Below are 19,915 nucleotides of genomic sequence, written 5' to 3'. Positions count from 1 at the left end.
ATCGGTGACATCTTTCCAGATAAAGACAGACAGGTTTAGTTAGCTCAGGTTTATGGATCCAGAACACGATTTTATTCTCCGATCATGTACAACTGGGTGATTGGATATTTTTCACACTTAGTGCTGCAGCAAACACCTTGGTGACTGCAGATTGTTTTCATTTTGTCCTTGAAACTTGAAATATAATCTTTCAAATGCCTCCCCGCTCCCACCCCATCCTCGCTGTCAGTAGGAGCTGAAGGGAGACTGCCGAAGTGGGTGATCCCTCGGCACAGCACGTGGCCAGCAACCTGCTGCTACAATATTTACATCCTGCTCCATTTGAGACAGCCCTCTCTGCTCACATGACCTGAAATGCAGTTCTCACTCCACCAAGAGCACAGCCGGGTGCCAGCTGCACTGGCAGGTCTGCACATGCTCCGTCCGGCCCTGTGAATCTTCACTCACCCATTGAGATTTCTGTTGGTTTAAAGCGACATTCCAGCTGCTGACGCTCCGGTGGCCTGCAGTGTTTTCCTGGCCCAGAGCCAAGGCGGGTGGCTCCCCCTGAATGCTGCTTTGTAGGGTTTGAGCCGTTCTGTTGATTTCTTTGGGAATGTCAGTCATCTCTTACTTGCACACAAGTGGAACTGATGAGCGAAGCCGTAAGAGTAATTCTTTTCCTGGCAGGTGTCACGGGCATGCATTTGACCTGTTTTCATGGTTCACCTTGACAGCACGCTGCAGCTCCACTGCATGCTTCCTGCTGCAACAGAGATCTCGGCATGCAGTGCAGGGTCTGTTGTGTTGACTGTCACGAGTGAGCTGGTGTTTTCTCCTCTCTAGAAGCCTGGATGCTTTTTGCCACTCTGATGGCAAATGATGAGACCAGCGACCATGGATTTTAGCACCCCTTCTGTGTTTGATCAGCAAAAAGGTAAAATGTTGCTTTGACATAGCTTTTGGGTCTTAGCATTTTGAATTCAAAAGTCAAGGATCTGTAGTTGGAAAGAGAGAAGGGGTGTGTGTGTGTGTGTGTGTGTGTGTGTGTGTGTGTGTGTGTGTGTTTTCTCTGTAGAATGTGAAAGGAGGATTGCACATAGAAAACAAACCTGAATGTTTACTTCTAATCTGAGAAACATTAGGAACAGAAAAATGGGCTGATTATCTGTGTGTCTTGTTAAAGTATTCCTACCTACATTTGGGGGTGGGCACCAGATTTCAGACAGTATTGTCCGTATTCCCAATATTTTCAGATCTTTAAAAATTGTATGAGGCTAAATAATAACAGAAGGCATCGCGGGTCTCTGTCCAGTGTCTTAGCCCCGCATGTTGCTGCTGTAGTTTCATAAGTCTCTCTCGGTTCCCTTCACTGATAGACGCTGCCTGTGTTCATATGGGGGTGAGCTATGATCTCATTCGAGTTTGGGTAATGACTTGCCACTACATTATTTTTTTGCAATGACAAGAGGCATCTTCCTTACTCATGATTTCCAGAGTGGAGGTAATTTTTCACATGAAAATGTTGCTGTGAAGTTAACTCCTTATAAGACATTTGTATTTAGCTATCCAGTCTATAAGTGTGCATTTGCATATGCTATGCTTCTGGGTACGTATATGTTAATACTGCTGTGTGTTTAATCATGTTTTCTATGGAGGTACAGAACATTTTCATTCTTTAAAGGTTGTAAATAATTTTAAAATTGTTTTGATTTGTCAGCCATTCTCTATTGCCTCAGAATATTTCTTTAGCTCATAGGTTCCTCTGATGATTTTTACTTGTTTTGACTGCAGCATGAAATGGTGGTTGGTTCATAAATGCCTCATTAAGAAAATCCAATGCTTCTTTCATTTTCCCTCTTCTACTCTAGGCCACAGTATATTTACTATCTTCTGTTTGCAAGGGTAAATGATTTGAGCTCTGTGAATTTCTCAAATGATAAATTTAGATTTTGATGTCTCGGTTAACTACACGTGTGTGTGTGCATGTATATACACATACATACATACAGTGTGCTCTCTGGGTCTTAGCTCGTTTTAAAAAATGTATGCATCCACCTTCAGAACACGCTGGTTGAGTCGTGATCAGTCTCCCAACACCATCCTTTCCCTTTCTGCGTGTTGTGGCACCGATGGCAGTCAGCAAATAGAAATCTGCTTAGAGCCAAGGAACTCAGGCTAGTTGAAAAACGGCCTTGTGATCCATGCACTCCATAGAGAAACACAATGGGCTTATTGCTATCATTTAAAGGAGCTGGGACTGACAATGAAAGAACTAACCCTTCATAATGAATGTAGCTGTTCCAGCATTGTGCCTGCTAACTGGAATGAGCCCCAAACATGCCTAAAATATTGATGAAGTAACACCTGAAATAGTTCATTTTTCTCACTAATCCTTCCTCTTTCCTAAGAGCATGAGAGACTACAATAAGTCTAGACCATTACATAGATTTTGATATTTTTTGTTAAGAAAACCAAGGTGGAGTGTTTTTCTCTAGAAGAGTCAAATGCCAGGCTTTTGCTGAGGGATTTTCACAGATATTTAATCGCTGGAGAATTAAAGCTCTGGTGACATCAGGTTCACAGGCAGCTGTTGGCATAAGAGCCTTCGAAGTCATGTGACACAGTGGGTCTCAAAGATGGCTGTACCACAGAATCATTTAGCAGGATTTAGAAAATACTGAAGCCCAGATCTCATCCATGAAAATCCCAGTCTACCTGGTGAAGCCTGTGGCCTGTCAACACCTCCCTGGGAATGTCCAAGATGGAGAAGCAGCCTTCCCCCATGCATCCCTTCAACATTTCAGATGGGAGAACAGAGGCACAGAGATGGAATCACAATAGCCACTCCTTGGTCCTTGGAAAGAGAGGGGTCAAGATCAAGGTATCTCTATTCCGAGAAGAAATGTTTATTTATTTGAAATGTAAAACAAAGGAGAGAGAGACAGACAGAGATCTCTTCCATCTGCTAGTTCACTGTCGCAGTGGCCACAGCAGCAGGTCTGTGCCACGCTGAAGTCAAGAGCCAGGAGCACTGTGTAGGTCTCCCACCTGGGTGGCAGGTGCCCAAGCTCTTGGATTATCCTCCATCATCTTCCCAGGTTCATTAACAGGATGCTGAATCAGAAGTAGAACAGCTGGGATTTCAACTGGCATACTGAAATGGAATTCTGGAGTTAAATGGAGTCAGATAGGATGTGGCCGCTGCACCCACTGCCCCACAACACCAGCCTGTCTGCGTTTCTCTATAATTTGAGTTGACCAGACACCTCCAAGTCACGATCTTAGAGGCAGATAGACATTTGTTCATGTCCTGTCTCATCCCTCTTCGCCATTCCATGAAGCTGGACAAGCTACGGGTATCCCCTGGCTTGCATGTCCTTGTGTATAAACTGTGGATCACAGTACACATTTTCAGGTTACCCTGGAGGCTTCAGAAGCAGCGTCTCCAGCCGAGCAAGGGCATCAGGGCTTTGGCCCTGGCTTGCGACGTCGTAGAATCAGCAGGGAGGAAGCAGGGGTCTTTGAGCACCCAACTATTGGCTTTACTTTTTGTTCTCACCATGGCAACATCACTGGCCCTCCAGGCGAGTTCTTCCTGGCTGTCTTCCCTCTCCAAGCCCACATGCAGAGAAGAGCCTGTAGTAAAATAATTTACTATGAATCGCAGAGGTTCCTGTGGAAGTCTAGTTACGTAAGGAAGATGCTTGTGTGAAGCTCTCACTTTTTGTGAGCAGAAAGGCTTTGCCCAAAACACACCTGGGCCTCAGAAAGAAAAATGTGAGCAATGAGGATGACCCCCCACCCCCAGGGCCTGGCCCACCCCTCGGAGTGGCTGAGAGTGAAAGGAGACCCTTACTCTTATTCAAGGCTGAGCTGAGTGGGAGGTGCTGCCAGGTGCACCTGAGCGGGCTTCTCTCTTGGCGGTTGCTCTGAGGATAAGCGGAAGGGCTGGTCTTCCAGCCCAGACCAGTGCACTGTGTTGATACCCCAGGGCTACTATGACAGTGACAAGTTAAGTGACTTACAACAGCAGTGATGTATTATTCTTTTGAAGCTCTGGAGATTAGGGGTCTGAAATGAAGAAATCAGAAGGCTGTGTACTCCTGCAAGAACACTTTAGAAAAAAAAATCTCCCCTTGCCTCTTCCAACTTGAGGTTGACTAGTGGCAGGGGTGGGAGAAAAAAGAGCCTCGGTCTCTCTTAGTTTCAGCCACTGCCTTCCCGCCACCTGCTCCTGTGTGTGTCTCACTCCCTCTCCTTCAGTCTTTTTAAGTGTGATTACCTTTAGCAGCCAGATCATCCAGGATAAACCACCTAGAAAGGTCGTTGGCTTGGTCACATCTTTTAACCTAGAATAGAACAATTACTCATTTGCCTAAAAGATGATAGTCCAAGGGATAGGGGTGGAGGAGGGGAACGTGTCTTTAAGGCCACCATGCATCACAATGCACAAACTTCAAAAAATCATGCACTGGCTTTTTGTACAGATCCATTCCCATTTAAGCTATAAGGAAAGCTCACATGTAAGAAAGAGGTGGGGGGAGCAGGTGTTCAGTGCAGACTGTATAAGTCCATTATATGCATTACAAGATAGGAACTGTTCATGTTAATTGGGCCTTAGCAGAGCCAAACTCTGTGCTAAGTACAGTTCATTGACCAGTTCTTACAATTTTCCCATCAGCCCCACTATTTTCTTTTAAGATTTTTTTTTTTTTTTGGAAAGGCGGATATACAGAGAGGAGGAGAGACAGAGAGGAAAATCTTCCATCCAGTGGTTCACTCCCCAAGTGGCTGCAATGGCTGGAGCTGAGCCAATCCGAAGCCAGGAGCCAGGAGCTTCTTCTGGGTCTCCAATGCAGATGCAGAGTCCCAAAGCTTTGGGCTGTCCTTGATTGCTTTCTCAGCCTGCAGGAAAGGAGCTAGATGTGAGGCAGGGCTACTGGGGTTAGAACCACAGCTCATATGGGATCCCAGCGTATTCAAGGCGAGAAATTTAACTGCTAAAGTTATCGCACCGGGCCCATCAGCCCCACTATTATTATCCTCTTTTGACAGTAAAGAAATCCAAAAAGATTGTGACTTACCCAACACTACCACAAAGTAAAATGGCAACACTGGGATCCCAGTCTAAGCCCATTTGACTTCAAATCCATAGTCTTTCTACTGAAGTGTGTCTCTTCCTTGGTCAACTCTGTAGTTTAGTTAGAAAATAAGAGATCAGCAGAAAGTCAACTTGGCATTATTTTCCCAATCAAGCTGTCATTCCATGGTGTTGTGGCGTTTTAAAGCCCCTACACACAGATGTGTTGGTTTTAAATCCCTATAAGGAAAAAGCCTGACAAAAGAATCAGGCTTCGCTGAGACAGCAAAAGTTACCAAATCGCTCTCAAGGAAGAAGAAGCAAATTGTGAAAGGGGCTGGACAAAGCCCTGGGGAAAGGGCGCCCAGGAGACATGAGAGAGAGAAGCGTTTGGGACTTTGTTGATGACTTTAGGTTCAGGTGCCTTGAAGAGGAGCCTGGAGTAAAACCCAGGAGTATGGAGGAAATTTGTAGAATTTCTCAGACTAACGGTGCAAGATGAAGGGAAACCTTCTGGCCAGTTCCAGGTCTGCTGGTTCATGGCAGGTAGTCTGTGGCCTCTGAGATCCAGACAGAGGGGAGAAGGACTTTTTTCCCCTAATATTCTTATCTGCTCAAGACCAACCACGGGCAAAGATATTTACAGGAAGCCTGGCCCTTCTCTGCCTGCTTCTCAATACTTCCCTCTTAGGAACTGTCCTACAAACTTCCAGAGTCTGCTATGGTCCCCATCTGTTACCACCTCAACAGGCCCTGTCTCCAATAATCTGAGCATGTCTTGCCTTCTACCCATGTGCTTCCTCTTACAGAAATATACAGAAAGAAGCCTTTAAAGGGGTAAATGTTGTGGCACATCAGGTAAAGCTACCACTTGTAATGCTGGGTGTGCATATGGGTGTGCCAGTTCATATCCCAATGGGTCCACTGCTGATCCAGCTCCATGCTAATGACCTGGGAAAAGCAACAAAAGATGGCCTCGGTGTTTGAGCTGCTGTCACCCATGTGAGAGACCTGGATGGTTCTCCTAGCCATTGTGGTTATTTGGGAAGTATGGCAGATGGATTCTCATTCTCTCATTCTCTCTCTTTCTTTCAGTGTCCCCCTATTTCTATAGCTCTGACGTTCAGATAACTGAATCTTTAAAAGAAGAGGCCCTAGTTCTTATCTAATAAAAAACTACCATTCACATCCCTAAGAGTCATCAAACCGCAAGTGAATCAGTTCTAGAGGCTAGGGGCAAGGCACCATTGGCTGTATACAACACAGGACAGCCCGCAGTCCCCAGGCAGGGAGCCCCTTGCCACAGTGTGTATTCCCAGAGCAAGGATTCAAGGTAATGCAGCCCACCTGGCACCACGTCTCCTGGATCAGTGCAGATACTGTTTCCTATAACCTGGCCAAGTTGAGTCTTAGAGGCAAACCCTCAACTCCCTCTCTGGTCCAAAAGTCAGCAACTCTGATGGTTTTCTGTCACCTTTATTAGATCTCTGGTAGTCACAGATATGGTTTCTTGCCATTTTTATTTATTAGGTACCTGACAGTCACACATTTGTCCTCTGGCACCACTGTTTTTATGTAAGAAAGAATTTAATGGCTCCTAAAAGTCAAGCCAGTAAACTTGCATCTGGTTTCTTCTGCAATGAGCATCTCACCCATTCCTGAATTTGGGACAAAGTGAAGAGGTGAGAGCTGATGTTCAAGGCTGACATAAAGTTTGGGATGTGGGTGGGAAAGGTGCCACTGGGTAGAAGGACCACATCCAATGAGGAGGTGAGCATTGACACACAGAACTCACAGAACACTGTGGGTCCCTCGGTGTGGTGCTGGCCGGTCTGGGAATCCCCTTACTTCATGTGTGATCTGCTGCTGATTCTCTGATTCAACTTTTCGGGTCGTGATGGTTTCACCCTCATGCTAACTTTCAACTAATGCGTGTTTCTTGTTCTCTTTGTGAAGCTTGAGACTGGCACTTGTTCTCTGATGAATCAATTTTTGTTTTCTTGGGTATTTGGGGCAGGTGAGGGAGAGAAGACAGCAGTCTACATAGGAGACATTCCATTTCTAAGTGTGCTCTCTCAGGCTGATATCTAACAATGCATGATAACAGTGCATGATATCTAACAATGTTCCAGTCCTTTAAAAATTTGGTTTGAAAATAATTCCATACTTGCAAACACAGTATATGAACAAGAATAATACAGAGTACAGAGTTCCGTGTACCCAGATTCCCTCTGTTGGCATTTTACAGCCTTCCCTTGCTGTATCATTCACTCTTTCTGTCCCTTGTCTCTTTTCTTCTCTCTCTCTGCCTCAGTGTGTGTGCATTTGGCTTTGATCAGCTGTCTGCCCTGCAGTCTGCTCTGCGGACTCAACCATGCATCTCGGTGCTTTCTCCCCTCACCCCCACCACTGCCCAGGGCAGAATCCAGTCTTACATCCGTACTACGTTCAGCATGTCTCTTCACTCTTCTCTGATCTGGAACAACCCTGCAGGGTTGCCTCTTTTGTCTTTTTGACAATGCCTTTTATGACATTGATATTCTGGGAAATTCAGGTTTGTCCTGTAAAGTACCCAGTTCCTCCTTATGAGTCTGTGTGCGGCTCCCTTGTGGGTCAGTGTGGTTCCTATGTCCACGGCCAGAACGCTGCAGGAGTGCGGTTGTGCCTGCCTCAGGTTATCCCAGGAATGTCTTCATCTTCCATCCCCAAATGAGCAGCACCAAGTTCAAGATGTCAGCTGGTTCCCATAGAGTTTAAAATGCTAATTTTTCCTAATTGTGAAAACGAATACTACTTTCTTCCAAAAACATAAGCAATACAAAAATGATTACATGCAACATGTATGAGTACATTGTGTGTAGGACTGGCCAAGGGCTGTGTTCCTCAGGGTTTCCTAGTCCCAGGTATTTCCAAGATAATTCATGCTCCAAGCTGGGTGAGTGACTTCTGCAGTGAAATGGGGACTGGATCTAGAGTGTTAAACGATGGTCATTGTTAGAAGAAGAGCCATCACCCTGGCTTATTAAGCCCCTCCCATGTGCCACATACAATGCTGAAGTCTTGGTCCCTGATGTCTCATCTACTCCCAGCCACTGTTTTGAGATGAACTGCTTTTGCTCAGCCTGCATGATGTGCCCAAGCTCACACAAGGCAGCGAGCAAAGCTGCCATTTTGGCTCAGACTTCTGACCGCTTAACCCTCCCCATACTCCCCTTCCACCAGTGTTTCCTTTTGGTGTGAATACTCACCTTAGCAAGCCCTTCTTGACGCCTAGCATGAGAGAGGAAAGAAAGGTGACAGTGATGTGAGCTGGTGGCTGAGCACTCAAGTCCCTATGCTTTGCCCACACTGAGCCAGCTGTCTTCTCCCCAGGGCTGGGCTTCCCTTTGCCAGGGGAACTCCACCCAGTGCAGCAGCCTGGCCTCTGCCAGGGTGGGTATGGATGCTGTCTCCACAGCAGCCTGCCTTTGGGGTGAAGCCTGATTGCAGCATTCCAGAAGGAGGCGTCGGAGATGTCAAGGCTATGATTCCTCTGCACTCTGACTGGTGGAGCTTCTGTGATGGGAGCTGGGAGTGGCCAGGGCAGGGCTCAGCTTCCATCAGAGACTTCTGCCGACAGTGTATTCCTTGCCATCTTCTACACAGCCCAACAGGCTGACACTTCTCTGAAATACAGTTCAGAGAACTCTAACTCTATAGCCAAGGTCGTGTGAACATGGCAGTTAACAAAAAAAGAACAGGAAGTTGACATGTTGCACTTGGGTCGCGGCTCCATCAGCTTTACCCATGAGACCACATCCTTGATCTTTGACTCACCGCAGTAAATAGAGACAGTCTGTCATTGCTAAAAACCATGAGAGAGGCACCTGAAATTCACCTGAAGTAGTAGTGTTACCCTTCCAGCCACTCAATATTATTAAAAATGGTGGCCTAATGTTTTGACCATATCTAGGATAACGCAACAAGTCTCCCCGAGTGTGAGAGAAATCAAGATGGACTCTGTTAACAATCTCTTTTCAGATGGCCACAGCAGAAACCAATTTAAGGAGAGAACCTGAGGATAAATCATCTAATAGTGACATGTTTAGAATTGCAAAGAACCTTCGTGAATGTGTGAGAGAATGAACTCCAGAAATTAGTGAGAAAGGATAACATGAGTTTATTTTTTGTGCAAAAAAGAAAGAAAAAGTTTTGAAATTCATACATGTGAGGGATCTTTAGAAAGTTCACAGAAAATATGTATTATATAAACCAGTACATAGATTTCAAAATGCTGTTTTGCACATTCAGAAAGGGAAGACTGTTACTGATATCTTAAAGGGCTAAGACAATATCAGGAGTCTCAAGGATACACCTCAGAGATGCCTTTGTCCAACCTCCATGTCTTGCAGATATATTTTTGTCGAGATTCATTTATTGAATCAAAAGGCCAAGTAACAGAGAGACAGAGACACAAAGATCTTCCATCCATCTCCAAATGGCCGTATTAGCCTGAGTCAGGCCAGGTGGAAGCCAGGAGTTCCTCTGCATCTCCCACATGGGAGCAGAGGCCCAAGCGTCTTCTGCTTTCCCAGGTGCATGAACAGGAAGCTGCATTGGAAGTGAAGCAGGTGGGATTAAATCAACACATGTTTGGGGCACTGGGGCTTTAGGCATCAGCTTTATGTGCTACGCTAGAGCAGTTGCCTCTCATTTTGCAGATATTGAAATTAAGCCCAGAGGAGTTTGTGAGTTGCGTGTGTTCACAAGCTTGCTGATGTGACTGACACCTCTGCCAGGAGTATGATTGGCTGGTACTTTCATCCAAAAATTGATTTTATATTGTGTAGTACAATCAAGGGTGGTGGGGGTAGAGGACTTTATTGTTTAATTCATGGAAAAAAAATTCTGACCTGTCATGTGGAAGGGGTGTGATTATGGAGAAGGTTGATATGAGAAGTCACTTTGAGAAGTTACAGGCACATCAGCCTGTAATACCAGCTTCATATATGAAAGTGTTATTGGAGTCCCAGCTGCTTCTCCTCCAATCTAGCTCCCTGCTAACGCATGTGGGAAAGCAGCAGAAGATGGCCCGAGTGCTTGGGTCCCTGTCACCTGTCTGCCACCTGTGTGGGAGATCCACATGGAATTCCAGGCTCCTGGTTTCAGCCTGGCCCAGCACTGTAGATGAAAGATCTCTCTCACACTATGTCACTGTGCGTTTGAAAAAAGAAAAGTTCCTGCCCTTGAATTGCATTCTTGAAATTTTTTGAGGTCTCATCAAATAATGCAATGCCCCATTCTTTATACATGAAGTCTATTACAGAGAGGGTGAATAGTGGGACAGGGCAGTGACCTGCTTGGCCACTGGAGCCAAAGTGGTTGGGCATCTGCTGACGTCCCCAGTGCTGGCCTTCCCTGCTCAGGAGGTTGAGATGATGATTCCACAAAGGGTTATGATTAATCCCTACAGAGCACCTGATTACTGTGTGGCTCCTAGGTACCACCCACTAAGTGCTGGTGTGGGTTATAGTGTTGCCATGGGAGCCTATCTAGAAGCTTCTAGTTGTCATGCAGGCGCCAGAAATATGTGGGTTCTCTGCTGCTCTAGTCATTTATCCAGTTTTGAGGTACAGTCTTACCACTGTAATTATGCTTGAGTATAGACTAGCTAATGGACAAAATCTCCTTCAGCACCGAGTTTAGTTTTTCTTTGTTTTTCAACTGCATTTGATGTTTATAATCATTTTTTTGATTCCTCTTTTGCTTTTACAGTGTTAATATATTCACATACATTTTAATTTTAAGATTGATTGATTTGGAAGGCAGGGTGACATGGAGGAAGGGGGAAGAGAGAGAGAGAGAGGGGAAGGGAGAGACAGAGAAAGAACGTGGATGAGAATGAGAGAATCAATCATTCCCAAAAGGCTGCAGCAGCAGGGGCTGGTCCAGGCCGAAGCCAGGAGCTCAGAACTCCATCCATGTCTCCCACGGGGGTGGGTGCCATCTTATGCTCGCTTTCCCAGGCACCTTAGCAGGCTGCTGGGTTAGAAGCAGAGCAGTCAAGACTCCAACCAGCATTCTCACATAGGATACCAGCATTTCTGGCACCAGCTGAACCTTTATCTCACAACACCAGCCCCATCAATACACTTTGAAATTATAAAAAAATGTAAAAGCATCATCCACCTTCTTCTCCCTCCGGGCATCCAGGTTCCCCTTCCTAGAGCTAAGCAATGTACTTGGCTCCTACCATACTGTTCCAGGGGGATTTTGTGCACTGATTGGCAAATTCTTAAATACATACTATTTTTTCTTCTTTAAGACATACAGTTATCCATTTACTTTCACAAATGAAAAATGAATACATATATTGTTTTTTACCTATTCTCAAAAAAGCATTGGCACTTTGATCATCATGACATTAAACCTAAACCTGCTAGCAATTAAGATTGTTTACAAACCCCTGTTTTAGGAACATGATATGTATCTCCCTAAATTTAACTCTTCAGTGACACCCTATGTTAAAGTTCTGTTGTTTTTTACCACTTAGAGTATTTTGGTGAAGCTTATTCCTGAATATTTGGTATTTTTATTGTCTTGGGCTAGTCTCTGTATGACTTAGCAAATAATTTTGTAGTTTTATTTTAAAACCTGAATGAATCAATTCATGAGTTCTTCCAGACATATGGTTTAATTTGGAAGGATTATTGCATCACTTCATTGATGAGAGACGGTGCCTTCCCGGGGTTCAGATCCCGTCCTGCCTCCAGGTTAGACGGACAGGTGTCAAATCCGCCTCTGCCACTTCATGGCTATGCAACCTGCGGGGAAGGTGTTCAGAAATGGAATATGCTGCTGACTTCATAAAGCTGTTGAAGCGAATATATAGCCTAATTCAAGTGAACTATTTAAATAGAGAATGGACAGATTATGTGCAAATGCTTTTCTTAGGATTGTTGTATTCCACCTTTATAATTATTTTTCTTGCTCTCTCTCTGCTTCAGAAGTTACTACAAGTTACTACGTTGCTTAGAGTTCCTCCTATGTCTCTCCTTCTCTGTGCTTTCACAGTTAGGCATGGCACATGCCAGCAGTTGCGAATAATGCTTTCATGCACATTGAAAATCAAAGCTTGTATTTCTCAGAATTTTTTAAAGGGATGGAACCGCAAGGGATTGGTGGACAGGGCCCTTAGGCATGATTCAAATTTTATTTTTTTAGGAGTGGGTAATAGATGCCTCTGGCCTTTGCTCATAAAATAATATACTTTCCCATTCTTCTATTTTGTGATGTATTTTATCAATGGATGTTCTTAAATCAAGGTGTCTTTTCAATACTGAAAGCCAAGGAGAGAGAGAAAGAAATTGATGCCTTCTGCTGGTTCATTCCCCAAAATGGTCACAACATCCAGGGTTGGACCAGTTTGAAGACAGCATCCGAGTACTCCGTCTAGATCTCCCACACTGGTCAGTGGTCCAAGCGATAGAGCCTCTTCCTCTGCTTTCCCAGGTATATTAACAGGAGGCTGGATCCGAAGTGGAGCAACTGGGGCCCAGCGTGGTAGCCTTGCACATGCCAGGGTTCCCATATGGGCGCCAACTCTAATCCTGGTGGCTCCACTTCCTTTCCAGCTCCCTGCATGTGGCCTGGGAAAGCAGTCAAGCCTTGGAACCCTGCACCTGCGCGGGAGACTTGAAAGAGGCTCCAGGCTCCTGGCTTCAGATCAGCTCAGTTCTGGCCATTGCAGCTGCTTGGGAAGTGAATCAACAGACGGAAGATCTTCCTCTCTGTTTCTCCTCCTCTCTGTATATCTGATTTTCCAATAAAAATAAAACAAATATCTTCAAAGAAGTGGAGCAACCAAACTTAAACCAGTGTTACAGGTGGCAGCCTAACCTAGCCAGCCCCAAATCAAGGCATTTTTATACTCTACAATAAACTGTAGTTGGCCATGATGTGTCATTCTTTTAATACCCAACTGAATTTGATCCATTAGAGCTCAGTTTAAAACTTAGAATTCAGAATTCATACATTGCATTGGTTTTTAACAGCTTGTGTGTGTGTGTGTGTGTGTGTGTGTGTGTGTGTGTGTGTGTGTGTACACACAAGTGTGTGCAGCTTTACTGGTTTAGGCTAACCGTAGAAAATAAATTAGAAAAATATCACTTTTTCCCTTCTTATGAAAGAGAAGCATTGGTCATCTGCCATTTCTCTTACAATTTGGAAAGCATCCACAGACTCCTGCTTCAGAACTTCTCTGCTATTAACACTGGCTCTAATTCCCTCCCTGGTGTGCGAGCAGCTCTTCACAGTTGTGCTTCCAATTTTTTGGTTAATGTGGAAAGTTTATTTTTGCTCCAGTGAGTATAAAGTCTGGCACAGCAGTGACTGCCAGACAGGCCCCGGAGCCATGCAGCTCATGTAACAGGGCTCAGGTGGGCTCCACACTGCTGTAAGACAAGATGGAATGTGGAAATGCCCAGCGTCTGCCCAGCACCAGATAAAGGGCATAGGTTCACCCACCTGCACCGCGCACTTTGCCCTGGTTGGAACCAGCCAGTTATAGGCTGCAGTGCCTGGGGCTCAGGAGGTGGGATGTGGGACTTCATAGCCTGCAGCCCGAGCCGAGGAATTCAGCACCACTTACATAACCTGTACAACTTCAGGCCAGTCACTTTCCTGTCCGATGCCTCAGTGTTCTCATTCCTCAAATGGGAATACTTGTAGTCTTTCCCACCTCGAAAAGTGAGAGTGAAGTGAGGTGATTTACAGACAGGGCAGGGCAAGCCTGTGGAAGCATGGGCTGATTTCACAGTGTCACCGTGCTAAAGACGTCCTGGGCAATGCCCTGACAGTGGGTACACTTATGGTGACTTGAGCTCCTGGCACTGCTCCTTGACTCAAGGGTGGTTTTTAAGGCTTTTCTTTCTTCAAATGGGCTGCCAAAAGCTTTAGGGTTCAAAACTCTGCAAGAAGCATAACATGGCACAGAGCTTACCTGTGCACTCACCACCTCTGGAAGGTGACAGAGGTGAGGATCAGCTGTTTCCTCAGCTTCATGCAGACATCATTGTACACAGGGCTGTGCTGGGGGGGTCCTTGCTCGCCAAGTGACAGCTCTGGGGACAGCCTGGGGGAGGAGCCCTGTAATGTTTCAGCAATAATTCAGTAAATGCTAAGGTTGCATGACAACTCCCATAATTAATGATTTAGAAGAAATTAATTGTAACATATAAAACTAAAGTTTAAAATGTCCTACTTTTCTTCAAAACAGTTTTTTTTCCTGCATTAAATTCTTCACTGACTCATAGATCATAGAGTAGCATCATTTTTTTCAAGAAAGTTCTTGATTTTCTTTTTCATTTCTTTAGTGACACATTAGTCATTCAGTGGCATGTTATTTAACTTCATGGCATTGTAAATTTCTATTTTTTTCTTCCTGCTATTGATTTTGTATTGTGGCTTTTCATTTAACGGGAGGTATAGTTACTGTGTAATGGAGACTAACATCCAGATGTGAGGATACGATGCAGTAAGCATCTCTACTTCCAGACTAAAGATGAACTCCCAATGAAACTTTTAACTGTATCTTGGCAATAGGATGCTGGACTCTCTGCCGTTATCCATGCTCGCAATGATGGACATATGACTGTTTATGAAAAACTATGCTACAATAATAATATAAGGAAATTCAGTGAGGTGGGAAGGAGACTTGGGGAGGGGTTGAGGGAAATCCCATGGCCTTTGGAACTGTATCATAAAATGATAATGAGAATAAATAAAAAAATAAAAATTAAAATGTCCTACTAAGTTAACCAGTAGATGAATTTCCACAAGGATACATTTTTTAATCATAAAAGAAAGGAAATCAATTTTAACAGGCAGTTCTTAGTCTTTGGCAATATAAATTCTGAACGTGTGTATTCCAAAGACCAGCAAAGCCAAAATGAGAAGTTAAGTGGAACAGGGAGGGACAGGTAGAGGCAGCAGATAAAACAGATGAGGGATGGGTGTCTTTACTGGTTATAAACCTCCTTCCAATCAATTGATGGCAAATACCTTGAAGTAATTAGAAAGATTGCCAATAGGCAATTCATAAAATGGCCATAAACATGAGAAACTTTCTCTTGTAGGATCAATAAATGAATAGGCTGACATTATTTATGATCCTCTCTCCTTTCACGTCAGTGTTAATTTTTTTAAAAACGATGCTGCCCAGTGTCACTAAGAGCAAGTGAAATGAGCTCTGCTACCCCAACCCTGCCAAGGGCAATTTGACAAAGCGTCCAATGCTCTGAGTCCTACCTCTGCCTCTGGGAGTGTGTCTGAAGGAAACGATCAAAGATGGGCAAGAACAGACTGGCATTGTGGTATGGGTCACCATGTCGTTTTCAGTTTCATTTGCTTTGCTTTCAGCCCGTCTTGCTATTGTTTCTGGGAAAGCAGCAGAAGACAGCCCCAGTCCTTTGGTCCCTGCCACCTACATAGGAAACCAAGGTGGATTTCCTGGCTCCTGGCTTCGGCCTGCCTCGGACCTGCCTGTTGTAGCCATTTGAGAAGTGAAGCAGTAAATGCAAGATTCTCTCCCCCCTTCCTTTCTTCCTTTCTGTACACCCCAACTACAATGTCACTGTGTCTTTCAAATAATTAATGTCATTTTTCTTTATATTGTTTATTCTGTTATAATAATGTCATTTTTACAAGATGTACAAAAAGACTAGAGAGTGCAATAACATAATTGCAACAGAATTTATGTAATTGAAAAAAAGACAATATTTAAAAGTCCAATAAGAGAATGATTAGAATCATGGTGCTGAGTCCAGTCAATGCTATTTTATGCAATATTTCACAGCTATAAGATTTATTCACTCCCCAAATGGTTGCAACAGCCAGAACTGGGTCCATCTGAAGCCAGGAGCCTGAGGAAGCTTTTAGGCCTCCCACAAGGTTGTAGCAGTCCAAGCACTAGGGCCATCCTCCACTGGTTTTTTCCCAGGTACATTAGCAGAGACCTGGATCAGAAGTGAGGCAACTGGGGCTTCAACCAGCATCTGTATGGGATATGGCTATGCCATAGATCCAGACCCATACTATTCAAAACTTATTTTATGATAGGCAAATATTTGTGATGTGATATGAAGTGGAAAAAAAAAAGCCAAACCAAAAGTAGATATAAAACATAGAAGTGTATCTCACATGTTTAACTCTAACACTATGATAAGAACTGTCCATTAGAGGCTGTGACTTTGCTGCAGTGTTTATAGATCTCTCAGACCAGAAGAGACAGTGCCATCCTGACTGCTCTAGCCATTCCTCAGGAACACACACACCTCTATGATCCAACAAGTGGCTGACAACAAGTTGTTGACCCATCTCTGGCAGGTAGGCCTGCCTCCACTGTGGGTGTTAGACTCTGCTAGGCTAACTGTTGCCTGCTCTTAAGATCATGCTTGACCCTTACTACAGAAGGGAGCTTCTTGGACAAGAGCTAGGAGAGAGAGAGAGAGGGAGAAAAGGAGAAATGTGCTTAATCAGTGAGCAAATTAATGATTTTTGTATGAGCCAAATTCAACAAGATTTCAGAGAACTTTAGCCATTTTCTTTAGCTTTTATGTATTCCAAAGCATAGAAGGCTCATGGTATGGGAGAGTAGAGGTTAGCATCACTACCCTGGTCCTGACCAATGCCTGGTCCTGACCAATGCATAGTCTTCAGTCTTCCATGCTTTAGTGCTTTAGCACTTGGCAGAGGCCATTGCCCCAATCCCTGAGGCCTCTGTTCTCCTTATGACTTCTTCCCATTTCTGCTTAGCCTCTGGCCTTGTAGCTGTAGGCACTTTCACCTCCTTTCTTAATTGTCTTTTCTTCTTCTTGTCTTCTGGTTGGATAACAGCTCCTTTTTCAGCCAGGTTCAATTTGGATGCAAGACCAGAAGACAGGAGACAGTTCAGATTCAGCAGGGGAAATAGAAACAGCCAAGGCTGACAATGACCCCTCTGACACAGCTGTATCCTTTAGGCTTCCAGTTTCTGCCTGCTGAATTATGTTATCCAGGGGTGTGGAGGGAAGAAGGTTCCAGAACAGAGGTGGAGTAGAATGCAAATCCACCCAGCTATGTAAAGTCTATGCAACACACTAGTATGTCAACAGAAGTATGCCATTTTTCTTCTTTAATAACATATTTATTTGTTTTTATTTTACTTGAGAAAGAGAGAGAGAAAGAATTTTTCATTTCCCAAGCTTCCAAAACAGTAAGGGTTAGGCCAAGTCAAAGCCAGCAGAATTCTCAGGATCTCCAATGTGGGTGGCAGGGACCCAACTAGTTGGTACCTCCCTGGGTGCCTATTACCTGGAAGCTGGAATAGGAAACAGAGCCAACACCCAAACCCAGACACTGTGGAATGGAATCCAGAAACTTTGAATGGCAACTTTACTACTACTTCAAGCACCTATCCCTATTTTTTTTTCTGCCTATCTGTTTTTATAATTTTTTTAAAGATTTATTTATTTTTATTGGAAAGGTGGATATACAGAGCACCAGGACTGCAATGCACAAGGTTGGCTTCCACCTTTTTTCTGTTGCCTCCCTGGATGTATGCAGAGTGTCACGTGATATCTCAGATAAGAGTCACATGTGATCAGTTTTGTTTCAAAGCCATCCAGCTGTTATCAATGACCTTCAATTTGTTCCAGTATGGCCAGGGAGTTTCAGACTGACTGGTAACTCTACCCAGTGGAACTAGCACCAATTTGGCTCTAGGCCAGGTCAGTACCCACAGAAACTCGTAACCACCAGTGGGTGGCAATATTGTCACATGGAGCCATCAGGATACAGGGGTGACCTAGCACCCTTCTCAAAGGTGGTTAAGCTTTAGCACTTTATGTGCGGGTGGTTCTGGGTAATCCCAAAGAGACAGTCTCTCTGTTTTGAAGCATGCGGGGTATTCCTGCAAGAAGAGAGAGGGCATACTGTTGTTCATGGGATTCTTGCCTTGTCCATCCATAATGCCCATGGATCCCTCCAGTGTAAGATAGGCATTGTATTCCCCACAGATTGTATCTGTCGTGGAGACACATTCCACTGCCTTTGTGCCCACAATTTTATTAACCTGCTGTAGATGCTGGTCACAGCATGGATGAATAGCTCTAACACTAAGAAAGATGATCACTATTCTGTAGTTGCCCCCAAATTAATCCAAATTTGGTTGATGACTATTGGATGGATTCAGTCTCCAGTGATCCTCAGAATAGAATAAACCACAATCAGCCTCCCTCTAAAACAGCCTGATCCATACTCTGAAACAGCAGTACTCTGTCTGCTCTCACACTGGCCTGTCCTACCACATAAGGGACTCAGGGAAATCACCAAGGTGATAGTTACCCAATTTGGGCAAAATGTGTCCAATACCTGATGCTGTCAGGGGAGTTCCCAAAATGCCACCATGACACCATAGGTCAAATTACCATGTGACGCTCTGGGAGAAAGGCTTATACTTGTGCAAAATCTGCGCTACTCTGAGGAAGGGCCTTGAACCTGAAATATTTCTCCTGGCTTGTCACACACTGAAATTCCTGCAGAATGCCCAGACTCAGGGAGGAGGTAGAAAATGTATGATGCATCCAGAAGTCAAGAAAAAACACGGCAGCAAAGAGAAGATTTCAAGAACATCTAGCCACTCAATTTGTTTCCTAAAAGTTAGTGTTTTTTTTTTTTATCTTAAAATGTTATAGAGTAAGACCAGCATTTTCAAAATATGGCATTTTTCTTTTTTAGGACACCATCAGACACCAGGCTTTGGTTTTCTTGGTTATAGGTATGCTAGCCCCTGTGTATCCTTTTTGTAGACTCATACGAGTTTAAATCTTATAAACCACTCATCTATCATCAATTAAGAAAAAAGGTTAGTTTACTTTCATGAGAAAAGACTATACATTCATTACGGACAATACAGAAAGATCTGAAGAAAATCTAAGAGATGATCTATTGGCTTTTTGATGCACATTCTTCCAGTCTTTCATATCTGTCATGTTTCTAAATACAGACAAGTAATATTTTATAAAATATAATCTACATATCTTTGCATGCTTTTTTCTTCTGATTTCTTCTCATCACTTTCATTTTTTATGCTTTGGATTGTTCTCTATGAAATTTCCCTTCATGCATTTGTAGAGAAATTTACCTAGTTAACTCTTGCACGGTTAGAGATGTAACTACCATTCAAAGCATGCTATTTTCCCCGGTGTATAGAAACAAAAATAAATGTTGAACTGATAGGAGATAGATCACTGGGAAGCATTGCTGTGCTTTTTGTCCATGTAGTTCTCTTGGATATTTTAAGTGGGTTTGTGACCTTCAATAGAAAGATATGCCCTGTCCTGGTTTCGATTCCATGGACCCATCAGTCATTCGTTGAACCTGTTATTCATACATGTCCCCTCTTCTTTTATAAATCTTTGTACAATGTCCAAGTTTAGGCCTATTATTTGTATTCACCACCCTTTAGATGGACTGTTTGTATATAATTTTGCCACTCAGCAGTTTATATCATGTCTCAGGACTAGAAGGAACTGGGAAGAACATTCTGTTCTGCCACATGGTCTGTCCTGCCACTCACGCCCTGAGCCTGACTCTAGCTGAATTCCTGCAAATAAAAGTCTCCTCCATGGGCATCAAGCCATGGCTAATGGTCCTTAGTGACAAGAAGCTTATTACCTCTTAAGAAGACCCAGAACAATTTCGTAAAGCTCTTAACTAATTAAAATACTTACATTTCTGTCATCCTTGCCATTGCCAGCTCTTGAAGGATCACAGATCAATCACACATAACTTTTGCATAAAAACCTTAAACAATCTTAATTTTTAAAAAAAGAT

General features: G+C 43.8%; 1 protein-coding gene across 1 annotated transcript in view; it reads left to right on the top strand.

The window, feature by feature from the left end:
* The window catches only part of ANKRD55 (ankyrin repeat domain 55), a 167,068-nt gene that overhangs the window by 73,042 nt on the left and 74,111 nt on the right, over positions 1 to 19,915 (top strand). The window contains exon 3 of the mRNA XM_040977549.1: positions 826 to 916. Within this exon, the coding sequence (XP_040833483.1) occupies positions 859 to 916 (58 nt within the window). The 5' untranslated portion in view covers positions 826 to 858. The remainder of the gene's footprint in view (positions 1 to 825; positions 917 to 19,915) is intronic.

The sequence above is a fragment of the Ochotona curzoniae genome, unplaced genomic scaffold (assembly GCF_017591425.1).
Source record: "Ochotona curzoniae isolate NIBS_2020 unplaced genomic scaffold, NIBS_Ocur_1.0 contig_2754, whole genome shotgun sequence".
In the NCBI taxonomy this organism is placed as follows: Eukaryota; Metazoa; Chordata; class Mammalia; order Lagomorpha; family Ochotonidae; genus Ochotona; species Ochotona curzoniae.
Note: the sequence above shows the minus strand (reverse complement) of the source record. Positions and strands in the feature narration are given on the sequence as shown.